The 19,953-nt window shown below is 45.7% G+C and overlaps 1 protein-coding gene across 1 annotated transcript in view; it reads left to right on the forward strand.

The window, feature by feature from the left end:
• Positions 1 to 19,953, forward strand: part of rb1cc1 (RB1-inducible coiled-coil 1) — a 36,217-nt gene that overhangs the window by 1,009 nt on the left and 15,255 nt on the right. Inside the window, exons 2-16 of the mRNA XM_080836899.1 lie at positions 724 to 813; positions 989 to 1,108; positions 1,450 to 1,576; positions 4,328 to 4,498; positions 5,041 to 5,243; positions 5,586 to 6,027; positions 6,754 to 6,924; positions 7,912 to 8,096; positions 8,356 to 8,542; positions 8,802 to 8,883; positions 9,057 to 9,121; positions 9,268 to 9,371; positions 9,636 to 9,762; positions 10,154 to 12,063; positions 19,059 to 19,260. Coding sequence (XP_080693025.1) covers positions 1,038 to 1,108; positions 1,450 to 1,576; positions 4,328 to 4,498; positions 5,041 to 5,243; positions 5,586 to 6,027; positions 6,754 to 6,924; positions 7,912 to 8,096; positions 8,356 to 8,542; positions 8,802 to 8,883; positions 9,057 to 9,121; positions 9,268 to 9,371; positions 9,636 to 9,762; positions 10,154 to 12,063; positions 19,059 to 19,260 — 4,047 coding nt within the window. The 5' untranslated portion in view covers positions 724 to 813; positions 989 to 1,037. The remainder of the gene's footprint in view (positions 1 to 723; positions 814 to 988; positions 1,109 to 1,449; positions 1,577 to 4,327; positions 4,499 to 5,040; positions 5,244 to 5,585; positions 6,028 to 6,753; positions 6,925 to 7,911; positions 8,097 to 8,355; positions 8,543 to 8,801; positions 8,884 to 9,056; positions 9,122 to 9,267; positions 9,372 to 9,635; positions 9,763 to 10,153; positions 12,064 to 19,058; positions 19,261 to 19,953) is intronic.

Below are 19,953 nucleotides of genomic sequence, written 5' to 3' on the forward strand. Positions count from 1 at the left end.
AATGCCTTTACAGGCACAACCCTTGCTCTACACTATATGGTCAAACATCAATTCAGACAATTCGAGACGTGGTCATCTGGCCCTTTTTCTGGACACTTTCATATTGTAGTTTAGAGTGGGGGACAATTAAAGACCTTTAATACATGCCTATGAAAAAATATCCAGGATTGAACGCACATAAGCAAGCCTATATGGACTAGTCGGTTTCTGTTTTCATCCCAAGGTGAAAACAGCAGGCTTGGCTGCCGTCCACGGTATGTTTACAAAGCATGTAGCTAGCTGTGGCGAGGCTAGCTCAGATAGCTTGCTACATTGGCTAACTAGCTAGCTCCCAACATGACTCAGCCTGAATATTCTGTTGTTGGCTTTTAGATAACAGTGTTTCATTAGATGTACATTTGTTATGTTACTGCCGAATTGATCATGTTGATATGAGTATGAGGTCTGTTTGCCTGTAAGATCGACCCAGATGACGTCTTGGACTGTCTCAGTAGTATATTTAGGTAAAGTCAAGGTGTTGAAGTGAGCAGACGGTTTTGTTACAGTTTGGGAGTATTTGTATTGGTCCATAGCCGTTTGATTTTCCTGTAACTCCCATAGTTCTCACTTGACAGTTATGTGTCTTAAACTTGGGTCGAATTAACTTAAGTTGCAACACGGTGACATCGCCTGTCGGAAATCACAAGAGAAAAATAATTGGTAACGATATAATTGTCCTTTCAGACATGCAGAGGGATTTTAACAACAGACATTGATGTTCAACGTGGTGAACATCAGCTATTGGTGTCAAGACTACATTTGCAGCAAGTCAAGGTAGGGATCAAGCAATTCATTTACGTGAACAATACCCTCACAGACCAATATATTGAAGAAACCTCATTGGAATTGTATAATAGCAAACATTGGTTATGTGTAAATTACTCTGATTACAGTGGCCCCTTTTTTTGTGTCCTTATTTGCCTGATTAGGTGTCTTTCTACCCCAACAGGACTAAATGAACCAGGAAGGCAGCGCTACAGAGTTTTGGAGAATTCAACATGAAGTTGTATGTGTTCCAGGTCAACAATGGAAGCACACTTACTTTTGATACTGAACTTGCCGTCCAAACGTAAGTTCATCTGTTGGCTAGGTTCACTGAGTGCATCTGGCAAGTAATGAACTTAAGTAGCCTATCTACTTTCAAATACAGTTTCTATATAGTTTCATGATCTATGTTTATAACACAGAAATTACTACTAAAGGACGGTAATTCTTTGCCTTTTTGGAAGATACACCATATTCTAAAGAAAGGGTTTGCAATGTTTTGGTAAATGTTTTAGTCTAATTATGAGTGCCTTTGACCTTTAAACTAGTCCAAATGATATGAAAAATAATAACGGAATGCCAGACAGTTTTTTGGGGAACTACGTGGAATTAAATTCTGAACTGTGTGTATTTATTTTCTTGCAGGGTGGGAGATCTCAAACATGCCATCCAAGTCAAATACAAGATTGCAACTCAGCATCAGGTCCTGGTGGTCAACGGAGGGGAGTGCATGGTTGCAGATCGACGAGTTTGCAGCTACAGTGCAGGCACTGTGAGTGGTCTTACAATAAGGCAGTGCTTTGTTCCATCTCATGGATCATGAATAATCTCATCCATAGCTGTGTGTTGTCGGTGTGTATTTGGAGAATAACAGATCAAGGGTTGCCTCTGCCTGGTTAATTGACCTGTTGTTGATGCTGATTTGAGAAATAGAAAGTAAATTTAATTCCATTACTAAAGAATGTTGTGAAACTATACAGCTGGACCCCATGAAAGACACTTATCTGGCACTGTGGAAAGCAGATTGATAAATAAATGCCTTTATTGTCATGGCACAGAATACAATGAAATTGATTATCAGTCATGACGATGCTGTCACACATAGCAAACAGCACTTAAAAATAGAAAATAATAAAACAAATAAGCCCATTTTAATATAAATATAATATAAAATGTATAATTTTGCTGCAACATATAGAAGAAAAATATATAAAACAATACGATATTATAAAAAAAAAAAGCAGAAGCAATATTGCATGTGAGTTTGTCAAAATGTTGCTGAATTGCAGTGGCCTTATGTACAAGTAGAACAGTAAGGAATATATACATATAGAGGTGCAGTTCAAATGTAAACATCTGCGCAGTGCTCTATAAACGTGGCTATAAGTATTATAGCAGAGATGGTCACACAGGTTCCAAACAGTCAGTGTTGGTGTTTGGCAGTGTTCAGTTCTCGTATGGCTCTGGGGTAGAGGCTGTTCTGAAGTCTGTTTGTCAGTGATATGATGGGCCTGAAGCGTGTCCCAGGGGGCAGCAGGTCAAACAGATGATGTCCAGGCATACTTTCAGTATGTTGGCTGTTCTATTGAGCTCTACTGGAAGGAGCAGCTGGTATTTTGCAGACAGTTCATATCATTCCAAAGACCTTAGTTTCTATTCCAGAGCAATGATGAAGGACCTTTCACCCAATACTGCTGTGCTGGCAGAGTCAGGCATACAGAAATACAATTGTTTTGTCCCTCTGCATGAAAAAACAGATAAGCCTCTCTGCTGGCCAGGAAGTTGAAACCTCTGCATATGTTGCTGTGTTCAAACAGTCAGAAGATGTAATTGGTGTCTTATGCTATGGTCAGACTACAGTCAAATCAGATTTGTTTCGCAAATCAGATCATTTGAGACTACTGTTCGCACTGTTATTTGCAAGTGATTATTTGGATTTTGATAGTACATACATCACCAACATATCTAATTATCAGTAACTACAATAGGTTTTTTCCAACTTTGTACAGAGCCCCCCCTTCCCCCAAAGTGACAGCAGACCATTTATTTTGGCATCTGTCCACTGTTGTTCTCCATGTTGTCATGCCGACACTCCTCCATAGCGTTAATGAATCAATCAGTGTAGGTTCTATGGTACCCCCCAATAGCAGCAGGAATTCCAGGTCTCCCGTCGATCTAGATTTTATGCTGTTGTTGTGTGTCACATTGTGAGTGACGCGAAAGATACTTTGAAATCTGAGTTGAGTGTCCAGACTGAGACACATCTACATAAATCTGATTGGAATCTCATTTCAAACCACCTCCAATTGTGGTTTGGATCCAATCTGCAAAACCAGATTTCATGTGGGTTTCTGCTGTCCAGACTTTCAGTAATCAATCTGGATACAATCTGGAAATGCCAAAAATCGGAATTGGGCTGTCAGTCTGAACTAGACCTTACTCTGTAAAAGGAACTGTTTATTAGACACAGCTGCACAGCATTACTGAACATAATTGAATAACTGAACATAATCGAATAACTGAACATCATTTCTCATCAGTCCTTCCGGGTTCGTTAAAGAGTGTGTACTCGTGAAATGCAGTTGAGAAGCTGTCTTGCAAAACTGGTGGGCCTAGTCCCAACCGGCATCAAATGTTCCATATACAAGTATGCATAAGGCTTCACATATTTTGAATGATATGTTTTGCCTCAGGCATCTGAGGGATCTTGTTAGGCATGTTTAAAGACCTCCTTTATTAATGTAATTAAGTAATCAACTTTTACTGATTAAATAAATCATTTTCATGTGAAAGTACCATTACATGAAATAATGTACAGAGAAACAGAACCTAAGATATAGTGCTGCCATAAAGATTGAAAATACTTGTTTTGTCCATACTTGTTAGTAACAGGATTCTTTTGTAAATGCTTACAATTTCCCTTCAGTTTAGCAGCTATCGCCATAGACAACCATGGTGTAGAATTCAAATAGAGGCTAAAGTGACACGGTGTGTGAATCTGATCCACTGTGGCCTATCCAGATGGCAGTGGTGTTTGCTCTGTCCCTCTGGAACTTGAATGTTGTGCCTAGCCAGATGCTTGGCATTATGCGCCAGTGGGAGCCTGCCTGGCAGTTGGTGGCCGTTACCTCAGTTCAGAGCTAAATTAGACCCTGTGTTGTATGATAGTACAAAAAGTTAAATTGTTGTAAGTCTAGGATGAATATAGTCCGCACATGTATAGGTAAATCGATCAAGGATATGTATAGTTGTCATATTCACAGGTCGATAGAAATGGGCAGTGTATCTCTGCTTTGGATAACGTGTCATAGTGTATTGTACGTACGTACTCTAGTGACTGCATTTATAGTAGGATGTAGCTGAACATTTAGATCAATTTACTGACATTTCTTTTGAAGAATGGATGCTATTGGTTAACCTGTCACCAATTTTATTTGTTTAAATAATGTTGTGTAAAAATGAGTTTAGTGATTTAAATATTCTATGTAATAACAGACACCCTCTTCTTTTTCTCTCTCAACAGGAAACCAACCCCATCTTCCTGTTCAATAAGGAGATGATTCTCTGTGACCGTGCCCCCACCATCCCCAAGACCACCTTCTCGATCGAGAACGAGATGGAGCTGAAGGTGGAGGAGTCTCTCATGATGCCAGCAGTCTTTCACACCGTTGCCTCACGAACACAACTTGCAGTGGTGAGGTTTTTACATTTAGTCGTTAAGCAGAAATGCTTTTTCCGCTGGTACCGAGGTCGTCACTCAGCTTTCTGGTGTAGTTGCCTGACTGGCAAAGATGGATGGATGATTGACGATAGCTTGAGACATCACTGCTGTAGCTAACGTTGACGCATTGTGCAGTTGCCCCCCCCCCCTGCCTTTTATGGCCTTATTTACATTCATACCAAAAGTCATTTCATTTCCTGCAGTGGTTAAAGTGTAACTCGTTATCTGCTTTTCCATTCTTAGTCTCTCTTCTCATCACGCACTGTTGTGTTCCCACTTGTCTTGTTTTAACTTGAATAAAAATCTTTTCTCCTCTGATGTTTTTTAAGGTTACTCTATTGTAGGTCAGCTTTGCACATTGGCCTTTACTGAACTACATTCATCTAGAAAAGTCACCTAATGGCCTTCATTTTGTTTTGGTTTGTTCATTCACACATTGCATCAAGGTTAGGTATCTTAATGTGTTGTTCCATTACCAGTACAATATATTTTGGTTTGTGCCCTGTCTTTAACAGGAAATGTATGAAGTTGCCAAGAAACTTTGCTCCTTCTGTGAACGCCTGGTACATGATGAACATCTGCAACACCAAGGCTGGGCTGCTATCATGGCCAACCTCGATGACTGCACGCTATCCTATCAAAAGCTCCTCTTGAAGTTTGATACAGCTTACATGAACTATCAGCAAGACTTTGAGGACATCAAAATAAAACTTACCAAGTAAGTGACTGTCTCCCAGGACTTCCCCTAGAATATATTCAACCCTAGCGGCCAACTCAGACACACACACACACACACACACACACACACACACACACACACACACACACACACACACACACACACACATAAAAACAAAACATAAATTAACAGTGCAAATAATAGCAATTAATTGTTATCAATGTGTAGTAATTTCATTGGAAGCGTACATCCTCCCTGTTTGTAGTTAACATTTGAATAAACATGAGTAGTATCAGAGGTGAGGTATAGGTCACATGTGGATTCTTGGACCCAGTTTAAAAAAACACCACAAAATTGAATTGAATTTGTGGCTGTGTGTAGACTGGGGACGGCTGTATCAGTCATGGCCAAGATTCCCCTGCTGGAGTGCTTGACCCGTCACAGCTACCGCGAGAACCTGGGGAAGTCCAGCTCGCCCGTGCCGAGGCCGGGGGATGAGGAGGAGGAGGAGGACGACGACGACGAAGAGGAGGAGCGCTCGGCCCAGTCGGTCACGCCCCGTGGCACCGACGCACTGAGGAGTGCTCCTTCCTTCACCGCCACGGGCGGAGCTTCTCCCCAGGCGGCTGACGTCCCCCGCGGCGACGGGCAGATGACGGACAGCAGCGAGCTAAAGTCAGCGATGCAGGAGGCGGACTCGCCCGAGAAGGGGCCCTGCACCGGGCTGTCCTTCAACGTCACCCTACTGGACTGGATCAATGTCCAGGACCGGCCCAATGACGTAGAGTCGGTGGTGCGCAAGTGTTTCGATTCCATCAACAGGGTAAGAACCTGCTTTTTTTTGGTTCTGTCATAGGTGGACTACAGACAGTGTTATGGAGATGTATGAGGAGGTACCCTAAACTATGTCGAACACAGTCACTGACTGGCACTATGGGGAGCAGACACTGAATTAAAGCTGCCATCAGAGCAGTACATACACTTTGGCGTTATGGCCGTGTTACCTGTTCTTCATCATTCAAGGGGCACATATTAACAGGTTAGAACATGACCACTGCCAACTAGAGACGCACGTCTCAAGGGTGGCTCTAAAATCATTGAAAATACAGATAACGCAGCCGCAACACACACCAGGTTGAAATGGGGCTATTCCGAGTACACGTCTTTTTCCTGTTTGACACGAATAGTAGACTTTATAAGTTAGCTATACCTTTGTTATCAGTACACCAAGTGTTTGCTGAACCAGCCGGGGGAATAGGAATATCAGCTTCTGTTTGGCCTGCTTGAATAGTCTGACTGTTAAATGTCACAGTACCTTTCAGAGGCCATAGTGGGGACACGCAGTCCAAACCTTATCTTTCACCTGCAGATATGTTCCCTGAAACTAGCTTCAGAAACGAGCTGGCACCAATCACACGGAATTATGCTATTAGAAAGGCTTGGAAGACTGAGAGCAATATTGTATACTGCATTTTGTAGATCTAACCCTTGACCCTTGAACCATACGTGTGTGTGTGTGTGTGTGTTTGTGTGTTTTTTAATCCTACAGTTGGACCCACGTATCATTCAGCCATTCTTAGGAGATTGCCGGGATACGATTGCCAAACTGGATAATCAGAACATGAAGGCCATCAAGGGCCTGGAGGACAGACTGTATGCCCTCGACCAAATGATTGCAAGCTGTAAAAAGTTAGTCAATGAACAGAAGGAACTTGCTCAGGTAGGCAGATGTACAAGAAATCAGCCACTCTCAGCTACTGTGTTAAGATAGTTAATCTGATATTGCACTCCACCCCACCACCACACCCCGATCTGCACAGGCAACTTTGGCTAGCTTAAGTCTACTGCATTCCTGTCACACATGAGAGTTGTTCTCACAAGTCTTTGACAGTCATCCTATAGCCTACCATATGTAATCGGTTTAACCCAGAGGGCCCATGGTTGTTTGTTTTTCTGTGAAGAACACATCATCCCACAGCACAGTCTAAGCTGTTAGCTAGCTGATTTAGAATCACAGTTCATGCAGCATGAGAGCAATGGCATTAAATATGGCCAGATAATGTAGTTCAAGCAGTACAATGACAAGCAAGCAAGCAAGCAGTGGAGTCCATCATTAAACACAATGGCTTGAGGACTAAGACCTGACCATCTAAAGCTAGTTTGCCATAGCACTGACAGAAAGATGTACTTGTATGTCAATCCACAGCAATACGTGTCTGTCTAGCAGTAAAACCCAAGTCAGATAGGTAAATCCAGGTATAAATAATTCACCTGTGACAAGTATACCTTTCTACCTATGTATGTCCCCATGTCCTCTGCTGTACTCCACTAATTTCTACGCACTACTGTGCCTTCTGTGTTTGGCTTGTGCCTGCGGGTTGTATCTGGGAAGCTCTCGGACACACTGCTTCCTCTCTGCCCAAAACCTCTGTTGTTAAAAAGACTGATCTTTCTAGTGCTGCTTGCGTCTTGTCAGTTGGCAGTGTTCTCCTAACAAACACCACTAATAGCTAAATAAGGTTATGTGAGTTGTCTGTTCTATGGTTGTTGAGTTGTTTGTAATGTGAGTTTGGAGGTCTGTAGTGTGACTCAAGCGTTAAGTATTCCTTCACAGCTGCCTCCTGCTTTATTTCACTCCTGTCAGTAGACACTGAAAGTCTTCCCAGAATGCTCACAAGGGCCTTCTTCTCTTCTCCCTACCCTCCAGGGATTTCTGGCCAATCAGCAGAGGGCTGAAAACCTGAAGGACACCTCTGTGCTCCCTGACCTGTGTCTGAGTCACGCAAACCAGCTGATGATCATGCTGACCAACCACAGGAAGCTGCTGGATATCAAACAGAAGTGCACCACTGCCAAACAGGAACTCGCTAACAACTTACAAGTCCGTCTCAAGTAGGTCCCCCCCCCCCCTCTCGTTCGGACCAGTCCTGTGTGTTGTGTGTGTTGTGTGTGTTGTGTGTGTTGTGTGTGTTGTGTATGTGTTGTGTGCGTTGTGTGTGCGTCAGTGTGTGCGTCAGTGTGTGCGTGAGTGTGTGCGTGAGTGTGTGTGTGTGTGTGATACGCTTGAGCGACTTTGGCGCTTTCAGAGCGGTCCATTGCACCAGAAGAGTTCTGGCTAACTGAACCGCATGGGCTTGGTTGCCCTCTGTAGATGGTGCTGCTACGTGATGCTCCACGCGGACCAGGACGGGGAGAAGCTGCAGGCGCTGCTGAGGCTGCTGACGGAGCTTTCGGAGAGGGTGCGCGTGGTGGACGCCCTCAGCACCGTCCCCCAGATGTACTGCCTGGCCGTGGTGGAGGTGGTCAGGAGGAAGATGTTCATCAGACACTACAGAGCGGTCAGTGACAAACCACTATACTCTACTGAAGGCTCTTTGGCCCTCCAGCGTCTGTGAATAATAGTGCCATTGAAATCACAAACAAGCACACACACTTTTTAAAGAGTTTGAGAAAAGTTATAACAGAGTGACAGATTTTGATGGCTTTTTGAATGGCCTCAGCTGTGTGGGTGGTGTTTGCTTGTTTTTAGCCGTGGTTATTAGTACATTATAGTTGTTTATGTGATGCATTGTGAGTTGACTTTGTCTCTCTTCCCAGTGGGCCATTGCACTTGTGAAGGATGGAAAACGGCTCTATGAAGCTGAAAAGGTCAAGAGGGAAACCTTTGGGAAGTTATTCAGTGAGTACTTTATGGCACTCTTGTGTCACTTCACTAAGCCTCATTATAAATCTCTATGTCACTCGTATGTCACTTCACTAAGTCTCATTATAACGTGTTTTCGACTGAAGACATGTTCCATGATCTAGCTGTGTTTTCTAGTTTTTAAACTCTTGCTATGATCTCTTTCCCAGGGAAGTCATTCCTCAGAAATCGTCTGTTTCGAGGACTTGATTCATGGCCTCCTCTGTCATTTTGCGTGAGTATTAAGATAATACCTCCATACAAGTATGTGTGTTGTGCACATTAAGATACATACATGCATGTCCATAGGTGCAGTAGCAGTGTAATGACTTGTGGACGGGTGAGCTGATGGACCTGTGTGTTTTCCTCTTTGACTTTCAGACTCGAAAGCCTCGCAAGTTTGATTTTGACCTTCCAGACATCTCCCTTGAGGACCTGCAGTATCTAAAATCGAGCTGTCCTTACGAGGTCCAGCCTTTCCTCAGGTAGGGAACTACATATTCACTGCTGTAATATGTTTCTGCAGTCTGTTAATATGACACCGGTTTTAATCTGCTGTTAATGTGACGGTACAGATAACTGTGCTTGTACTATACTGTATGTGACATGTTGTTGCTAAACTATCGCCATACTAAACCATCACACTCAGAATAGTCATTGCAATACTTGAGTTGCTTCACATTTTAATGTTTCCCCACGATATCTAAACACATTTCTCTGCACAATACAAACCTCAGTTTGTCCTCTAGGGTTCCTACGCTGTGTGACTTTGAGCCTTTGAATCGGCATGTTGAGATGCTCCATCAGTTGGTCCAGGCTGCTCAAAGTGTAGACGAGATGTCTCAAACCATCACTGACTTACTAAGCCAACAAAAGGTGAGGAGTAGAATTGTTTTGTTTTCTGGAGCACAACACACACACACACACACACACACACACACACACACACACACACACACACACACACACACACACACACACACACACACACACACACACACACACACACACACACACACACACACACACACACACACACACACACACACACACACACATAATAAATCCAATCCATCCATTCACAAAAGCGTGTACACGCTGGCATTTCTCAACTGAAGTAGCAAATGTTTGCTCCTTTTAAAGAGTGGTCCAGAGCCAGCTGCAGTGAAATGCTAAGCTTTATCAAAATGAAACATGGGATAGCATAACCATCTTGATAACCCCCTTTTCTCTTTTCCTTCCTCTCCGTTTATCATCACCTCCACAGACTTCTTGCAGCCAGAGTGCACAGAGGTCCTCATCATCGGTCCCCCGATCGGAAAGCACATCAGGGACCACGCCTACCTCCTCCTCCTCCAAAACACTATCCTCCCTCAACATCCAGCCCCCCGCCTGCCAAGCCCTGCTTGTCCCTGCGGTCCTGGAGGACCTGTCCCCCGACAGCATAGACGCCCACACCTTTGACTTTGAAACCATCGGGCACCCCAACATGGACCCCGTCCTGCAGCAGGGCTCCCTGGACCTGGACTCCCTCGCGGAGAGTCCCGAGTCGGACTTCATGTCGGCGGTGAACGAGTTTGTGATCGAGGAGAACCTGACCTCGCCGAACCCCATCAGCGACCCCTGCAGCCCCGAGATGATGGTCGAGTCGCTCTACTCGTCCGTCATCAACGCCATCGACAGCAAGCGCATCCTGGACACCACCACGCTGGAGCGGGAGAACTCGCGGATCGCCACGCTCCGGCTGTGCGCCGACCGCTACCGGGCAGCAGTGGAGGAATCCCAGAGCAACCTGAGGAGCGTCAAAGACGACCTGCACCACTTCCGCGGATTGGTCGCCAGGGAGCAGCGGGACTTCGGCTTCGCCCTCAAAACCATAGCGGTGGAGGTGCATGACGTTTTCGGCCGCCTCCAACACTGCCACGAGGAGGAGGTCCGCGAGAGCCACCAGAACGAGCTGGAGAGCCTGAAGCGAGACCACGAGGGGCGGGTGCTCTCGCTCACCGAGGAGCTGGAGGCCAACCGTGGCATCGTACGCGAGGTCCAGAGGGCCACGCTTGAGCTGAAGGGCATTATCGAGCGGAAGGAGAAGGACATCGCCCAGCTGGAGGGCGACCGAGAGCAGGCGCTGGAAGAGCTCCGGAGCTCCCACACGCAGACCCTCCAGGACCTGGAGCGCAAGCTCTCGGAGCAGGCCGAGGAGATCAAAGCCGCCCAGGCCTCCCGAGACGAACTGGCAGGCAGGCTGAAGGACCTCCAGCAGGAGATGGAGCTCACCCGGGAGACGGTGTGCCAGGAGATGCGCGAGGTGGAGAAGGAGCACCTGCGGGAGCTGGAGGAGACTCTGGGCCAGCGGCAGAGCGCCAGGCTGGAGGCCGAGCAGCAGGAGCACCGGGACGCTCTGGAGCGCCTGGCCCAAGAGCACCAGGCCCAGCTGCAGGGCCAGCAGGAGCTCCACTGCCAGCAGCAGACAGAGCTCGAGAGCCGCCTCCTGGAGCTGGAGGCCCGTGCGTCAGAGCTGGCAGACGTCCGCTGCAAGTTGGAGGTGGAGATGGCGCTCAAGGAGGCCGAGACCGAGGACATGCGCCTCCAGTACGAGGAGGCCAAGGTGCAGCAGGAGGAGGACCTGAAGGGCCACGTGGAGGCGCAGACCGAGGAGCTGCAGCACGAGGTGGAGAGCCTGTCGCGGCAGCTGCAGCAGAAGAACGAGGAGCACGAGGTGGGCCTGGCCGAGCTGCGCGCGCTCATGCGCCGCGAGAAGGACCACTGCATCTCCGAGCTGGTGGAGCGGCACGAGGAGGAGACCATCGCGCTCCGCGCCGAGGTCGCCGCCCTGCAGCAGAGGGCCGAGGAGGCGCAGCAGGAGGCCGAGGAGCGGCTGAGGAGGCTCCTGCAGGAGCGGGACGAGCAGGAGGAGGAGCGGAGGCAAAGCTCTGAGGAGCAGGAGACGCAGCTGACGGCCCAGCTCAGCGACCTGCAGGCGGAGAACACGCTCCTGGCCGAGAGGTGCCAGCAGGGGAGGCTGCAAGAGAAGGAGGAGACGGAGGAGGCCGTCAGGGTGGCGCTAGCGGAAGCCTTAAGGGACTTTGAATTCCAAAAGGAGGAGGTGGAGAAAAGACTGTTAGAAAAAATTGAAGTACTTGAAAAGCAGCTCCAAGAGGGACAATCCACTGACAGGTTAGTGTCTGTGACTTCATGGCAGTCCTCTGACAGGTTAGTGTCTGTGACTTCATGTCAATCCTCTGACAGGTTAGTGTCTGTGACTTCATGTCAATGCTCTGACAGGTTAGTGTCTGTGACTTCATGTCAGTCCTCTGACAGGTTAGTGTCTGTGACTTCATGTTTGGATGGAAATCACTGCATGCTGACTTGGTGTTGGTGAACAGATGTGTGTATAAAATCCAGAGCAAATGCAAGTGTATAATAATACATTGGCCCTACATAGACCCTAGTGGTGTAGTGTAGACTGGCATTCTTAAACAAAGCGGACTGGTATAATTTATACCCGTGTTAAATGCCAAAATTCCAGGGAAGATAACTCTATGGTGTTTGTTTATGCAGCCCTTTTGTGTCTCAGCCTTTTGCTGACCTGTATGGATGGGCAATCGCAAGGCACACAAGTATGCAAACTTTGCGCTGTAAGCTGCTTTGTCATAAAAGGATCTTCTGAATGACTCTATAAATATGAATGCCCACTTCTGTTAGAAGAATGACCCGCTGTGCGTCATTTGGATGTAGATATTCATGCCCGGGCAGTGTGAATGTACGCATGAATGCATCATTTTAACATTAAGTCAGAGTCTGCTTAATGCCCTAATGCCAGAGAACAGTCTCTTTGTTAGGAAGTCACGTCTCATCATTTCTGTTAGTCTCTTTCTGTGACGACCACTATGTCAAAGTCAAAGTCAAAGTGTGTTTATTATTGCATGTACCAAATTGCTTCAGCACAGCAAAATTCTTATGACTTGGCAAGCATCATTCATCTACGCAGTAGACGTCATACAAATAACTTAAACCAAAAAAATAACATTAAACTCTATAAACACTATGACAATAAAACATATAAAAATGTAACATTAAGATACAACAATTTAAAGAACAACATATATTATAACAATATAACATATAACATTAACATTCAACAGTTACAGTACAGTAGAAGGGATAGCAGCAGTTTAAGTGTGAGAATAAGTTAAAAAGAAATGTTAAGAATAAGTTAAAAGTTTTTAAAAATTGTGCAAATATATCTATGAAGTGAATTGTATGAGTGGGGGAGCAGGGAGTAGGTGGAGGTGGAAACTGTTCAGTGGTTCAGTGTTTCTGATTCAGAAGCCTTACAGCCAGGGGGAAAAAGCTATTTGTGAGTCTGGTAGTCCGTGTTCGGATGCTCCGGTAGCGTCTACCAGACGGCAGCAATGAGAACAGTCCATAGCCTGGGTGGCTGTTGTCCTTCAAGATCTTTTTTGCTTTCCTCAGGCATCTACTGTTGTAGATGCCTTGCACGGAGGGGAGATGGCTGCCGGTGATACGCTCCGCCGTCTTCACCACCCTCTGCAGGGCCTTGCGGTCGGCAGCGGAGCAGCTACCATACCAGGCAGTGATGCAGCCTGAGAGGATGCTCTCAATGGTGCATCTGTAAACGTTTGTTAATGTTTTTGAAGACATGCCAAACTTCTTGAGTCTCCTCAAGAAGTATAGCCGCTTCTGTGCAGTTTTGACTGCTGAGCCTGCCTGCATGGACCAGGTTAGGTCATCCTTGATGTACACACCGAGGAATTTGAAGTTGGAGACTCTCTCCACTTCAGCTCCCTCGATGTGTATGGGGTCCTGACACCCCTCTGCAGCTTCCTGAAATCCACGATCATCTCCTTGGTTTTGCAGACGTTGAGAGACAGGTTGTTGTCTTGGCACCATTCTGCCAAGACCCTTACCTCATCTCTATAGGCGGTCTCATCGTTGTTAGAGATGAGACCCAGGATGGTAGTGTCGTCTGCAAACTTCAGGATGATGTTGGAACTGTGTGTTGCCACACAGTCATGCGTGTACAGGGAGTACAGGAGGGGACTGAGTACGCAGCCCTGGGGGGCCCCGGTACTCAGGGTCAGTGAGGAGGAGGTGTGGTTGCCCATTCTCACCACCTGGGGTCTGCTCGTCAGGAAGTCCAGGATCCAGTTGCACAGGGGTGTTTTAAGACCCAGGCCCCTGAGCTTCGGGACGAGCTTGGCAGGCACAATGGTGTTGAATGCTGAGCTGTAGTCCACAAACAGCATCCTCACATATGTGTTGCTCTTTTCCAGGTGGGAGAGGGTGGTGTGTGTAGCTAGGGCAATGGCATCGTCTGTTGATCGGTTTGGACGGTATGCAAACTGAAAGGGGTCCAGGGTGTTGGGAAGGGTAGAGCAGATGTGGGTTCTGACCAGCCGCTCGAAGCACTTCATGATGGTGGAGGTCAGTGCTACAGGGCGGTAGTCATTCAAGCAGGTTACTGATGTTTTCTTTGGTATGGGGATGATGGTGGCCTGCTTGAAGCAGGTGGGGACTTCAGACAGATGCAGTGATAAGTTGAATATGGAGGTGAATACCTCCGCAAGCTGGTCAGCGCACCCCCTGAGGACGCGGCCTGGGACTCCATCGGGCCCCGATGACTTCCGGGTAGGGCTGGGCGATATGACGATATATATCGTGAGGACGATAGAAACGTGTCTATCGTGACCTTTCTCCTCTATCGTTTCTATCGTGATAAACTTATTTTTTCACTATTACAGCTAATATACATTTTAATATAATTTCACATCCTAATATAACATTTTGCTTTTCTTATTATGCAAACTCTAAGTTTATACAACTGTAAAAAAAGAATATTAAGATACATTTTAGAGAACGTGGTTTTGCGACACGACACCGCTTTACATTACGCTGCTTTGCATCATACGCTTGCGACATGATTGACGGTGAGAGCCCGCGAAATTTAATTCTGGTTTAAAAAAAAAATGAATAATGGACGCGCTGCAGGAAGGTGTAACTGTTACCACAGCCGCTGTTATACAATTGGGCATCGACACCCATTGCTAATGACAGCGTCATTACTTTATTGCAGCAGTGAAAATCAAGACATTACAGACGTGCAAATGCTGGGGTGGCCCATTCAAATCAACGGAACTTTTTTGAACATTTTGGAGAGCCGTATAATACGAGTATAATACAAGTGTAGCCATTTATTAGCAGATTCTGTTCCATTTTTCTCAATGATGGTCAAATAGTTGTAGTTTAAGATGCACTATTTCGTTAGTTTAGATTTCTTTTCAGTATTTCAAAAGTGAAGGAGCTGTGGGAGCACAAGAACAGTGAGCATCTAGCAGCGATTATCATAGACATAGCATATGTGTATATGTCTTTGGCGTTTATAGCTTAACTATCTAGATTCTAAGTAGCATGGAGGTTTTTTTTGGTACTCCACGTAGATCATAAACCCTTGAAGATAAAAATGAAATTGGTTGGGAAATGTAAACACTAATATGCTTTTTATCCAGATAAAACGCAGCTCCATCGTTTACTTGCGTTTGTTTACAGGACCATCTTCACTGTTGCACCAACGGGCTGAAGCGGTCAATGGGGCGTATGTGTAATGGCCAACTTCTTAATTTTCTTATTTTTATACGTGGCCATATAAGAAAATGTTTTTCTCATCATTATTGCTATAGCATATGAACAAACATTGAAAAGAAAGTTTTTTAAAAAAAATTAAACTTGATTTATCTTCTGAAGGTAGGCCTACATTAAAGAACCACTAAAAGTCACAAGCACTGGACTAAATGTCATGCACTTTGTTTTAATCTTACTATTTAAAGATTCAATGGAAACGTTCAGTACAATCTGCGTAATTGTGGTACAGGTCGTGATGGATCACACTTTTAAGTACACCCCTATCCAGTAAAGCAAGAGGGCATATCGTGATATATATCGCTATCGTGATATAAAATAATCCATATCGTGATATATGTTTTTTTCCATATCGCCCAGCCCTACTTCCGGGGGTTCACCCTTTGGAGCTCTCGCCTCACGTCAGCCACGGTCAGGGACAGAGTGAAGTCGTCCTGGTCCTCGGCCAGTCTTGCTAAAGGAAGGAGGTTGGTTGCCTCAAACCTTCCGTAAAAGGTGTTGAGGTCGTCAGGGAGAGAGGCGGCAGGCTGATCATCACTGCTATTTCTCCCTTTATAGCCAGTGATGTGTCGCAGGCCACCCCACAGGCGTCGGGGGTCAGAGCTGAGGTAGGTGGACTCCAGCTTGTCCCTATATTCTCTCTTTGCATCTCTGATGGCCGTCCGCAGGTCACATCTGGACTTCCCCAAAGCCTCCTGGTCACCAGAGTTAAAGGCAGAGGACCGTGCTTTGAGCTTAGCACGGACATTACCATTTACCCAGGGCTTTTGGTTTGGGAAGGTCTTAACACTGACCCTAGGTACGACATCATCGATGCATTTGGAGATGTATGAGGAGACAGAGTCTGTGTATTCATTGATGTCCCCATCAGCTGCAACAAAGAACATCTGCCAGTCTGTTGTGTCAAAGCAGTCCTGCAGAGTGCTGATGGCTTCAGCACTCCAGCGTTGAACTGCCCTAGAAACCGGTTTTTCCTGTTTTAGGCGCTGTCTGTAGGTAGGGATTAGCATAATGGAGGTGTGATCCGATTTTCCGAAAGCGGGGCGGGGGAGGGGTTTGTAACACTTTCGAATCTGTGAGTAGCAATGGTCGAGAATGTGATCACCCCGGGTAGGAAAGTTTATGTGCTGATAGTACTTCGGTAAAACTTTCCTCATATTGGTCCTATTGAAGTCTCCAACAACAATAGAAACCGCCTCAGGGTGAGCATCCTCAAGTCCATTAATTACTCCGTAAAGTTCCTCTAACGCGCACGTTTTGTCCGCATGCGGTGGAATGTATACTGCTGTGACAATAACGGAGCTGAATTCCCGTGGGAGGTAGAAGGGGCGAACTTTAATCGATAGCAGCTCCAGGTCTGGTGAGCAGTGTGCTGAAAGTGCAGCAACATCTGAGCCCCAGCGAGAGTTAACCATCAAGCATACCCCTCCTCCCTTCCTTTTACCTGACTCGGAAGTCCTGTCCCGCCGGTAGATGGAGAAGCCGGTCGGAGTGACGGCAGAGTCAGGCACCATAGGATCCAGCCAGGTCTCGGTAAACGCCAGTACACAACAGTTTGCAATGTCCCGCTGGAAGTTAATCCGTGCGTGTAGCTCGTCCAGTTTATTGTCCAAAGATTGCACATTCGCTAGTAGAATGCTTGGAAGCGGTGGGTTGCAGTATCTCGTCCGAGATCTGCACAGGATGCCGGCTCGCTTGCCTCTCTTCTTTCTCTTCCGTCGGCGTATCGGTAAACATACCGGCGGTAAGACAAAGGAGTCACAGCAAGCACTCCGGTAAGTTGAGAAAAACTCCGTTTTAAGTGACGAACGAATTTCCAAAAGTGCCAGTCGATCATACTGAATGAGCGACAGTGCAGTACGTACAAAAAAACTAACAATAAAAACAATTATAAATAGGGGTGCAACGGATCAAAAAAACTCACGGTTCGGATCGTTCCTCGGATCAGAGTCACGGATCGGATCATTTTTCGGATCAGCAAAAAAAAAAAAATAATAAATAGACAAGACAAATAAACATGTGGAGGAAGGGGCTGCTTAAATGCCGCGGTGATGAGCGGTTGTTGAGCCGCTTTCGGTTTCACTCCTGTCAGTGAAACACCGGGGTGATGTCGCTGTAAATGCGTGGCCATGCTCGATGTGTTTCTTGTGCCACAGTCAGTGGCGGTTCTAGACCATTTTTACTAGGGGGGCCAAGGAGGGGCCAGGGTTTAACCAGGGGGGCACATAAAAAACCAGCAACAAATGATATTTAAAGATTATAAACTTATATTACTTTAAAAACATATAAACATGTATAACTTAACATTATAAGAATAAGTGCAAGAGAGGTAGGGCCATACAAAATGAACAACAAGTCTTTTACAGTCAGTTAACCCACCATGGGCAATGCTGAAATCACTGTTACAGATAGTACAGTGTGCAAGACTGTAATTGTGGTTTACTTTTATAAGACAGGGGTACGTACACCTTTGTATAGTCTGTTGTAAAATGTCTTACATTTTCTTTTTGGGGGGCACTCTCCCTGTGCCCTGTTCCTAGATACACTGAACTGATTAATTTCATTATTGATTAATTCGGTCGGGAGAAGAGATAAAAGCCCGCCCACACTGAAAATTAATTTGTTGACTTACCGAAACAGGTAAATCAGGATGCTCCTGAGGCACACACGCACAGTCTCTAGGTCCCTCTCCCTCTCTGTCGTGAGCGCGCTACACAGATGCTAACGCAGTTTGGATCACGTCTGTCTCGTGTGCGCGGTCTGGCTCGCTCGCTCTAGATTCCGGGAGATTTTAAGTAATTTGCGGGCATCAAGGAGTCGTTATCAATATGCGGGAGACTCCCGGAACTTCAGGGAGACTTGGGATGTCTGTGTATTCACATAACATCTGGGAAAGTCAACAGGCATAGGATATTTCCATCTTTTGGTTCTGGAAAAAAGTCTTCTCTGCCTTCATGTGGCAGAAAAATCACCAGCTCAGCCGGTAGACAGTTGTATATCATCACTATGGTTACCACTACAGGCACAGGCAGACTACCAGCTTAAGTTTAAAACCCAGCGATCTATTAATGATAGGGAGCGAGCTAAACATTTAAATCGTAGCTCCTCTCTCCAACAAGCACCACACATGGCAAACTACAGTGTGCTGTTTTAATTTACCCGTGTGGAACGTTGCGTCGCATTAGTACCGCTTTTGGCGCTTGGTGTAAAATCATAATAAATTCATATTTTGTTTTATTTGGTCAGCATGGTCATTTATTTTTTTCATAAATCAATCCGCGGATCATGCGTGTGCCGAACCGAAATAGATGATCCGAACGGATCACGGATCAATGATGATTTGTTGCACCCCTAATTATAAACATAAAGCTGCGTAGTGCATGCGGAGCCATTGTCAGTGCGACCATCCTCTCGGCGCACCACTCGTAGTGATTATTGTTTGTGAGTTCAGTGTGCTGTAAAGTGTTTGGTTTCTGTCTGACAGTCCGGTGGGCCGTTTTTTTTTTTTCCAGGGTGTCATTCTCGGAAGAGCCAACGGAGGGCAGCAGAGGGTCGACAGGAGCAGCGGTGTCTCTGGACACGGCTCTGCAGGAGCAGCTCCACGAGAAGCTGAAGGAAGAGAACGCCGCCCTGCTGGTCAGACTGGAGCAGCTCGAGCACCGCAAGAACGAGGAGGTGCAGAACCTGAAGACCTCACTCATCGCTGAGCAGCAGGTGGGTTTATTTAAAGAAAATTAAAAAAATAAATACAAATAATAAAGGAAAACACTGTACTACTGCTGGCATTTATCTTGAGGAAACTGACTTTGTGGGCCATTTGACCAAATTTGTTTCAGATTCAGATCAAAATGAGTTGCCTGAAAGATGTCATTTAGAATGTTTTGGGACACTGAGGGCCTGATTTACTAATATGCGAGCGCTGCTTAATCTGCATTCGCAAATTAACGCACAGTGTTTTTGCGCATTTTACTTGGTATTTATCAAACCAGATCGCGCTGGGCAATCTGTGTTTACTCCGCCCTATATAGGGCCTGATTTACTAACACTGCGACCGCTGCTTAAACTGCTTTCGCACATTAACGCACGGTGTTTTTTGCGCATTTTCCGTGGTATTTATTTAGGAAGAGAAAATGAAGGTTTAGCGAGGTGGAGATATATATATATCGGTTCACGTTCGCTCAATCACTGAACCTGATTCAATGATTCTATATTGTTGTTCTGCCCGCCATCACCTAGAGCGAGATGTTTAAAAGAACACGATTATAAAGAATATGCTATTGGTGGCATTAATGCATAAACTGTCTATTATAACAATATAGATGTGTACATGGCGAGATTAATAATTTCTACAAGGGACATGGGTTCACTACAATATATATGGACGTGGGTGCAATCAATGGTTCCGAT

The sequence above is a fragment of the Sprattus sprattus genome (assembly GCF_963457725.1).
Source record: "Sprattus sprattus genome assembly, chromosome: 4".
Taxonomy (NCBI): Eukaryota; Metazoa; Chordata; class Actinopteri; order Clupeiformes; family Clupeidae; genus Sprattus; species Sprattus sprattus.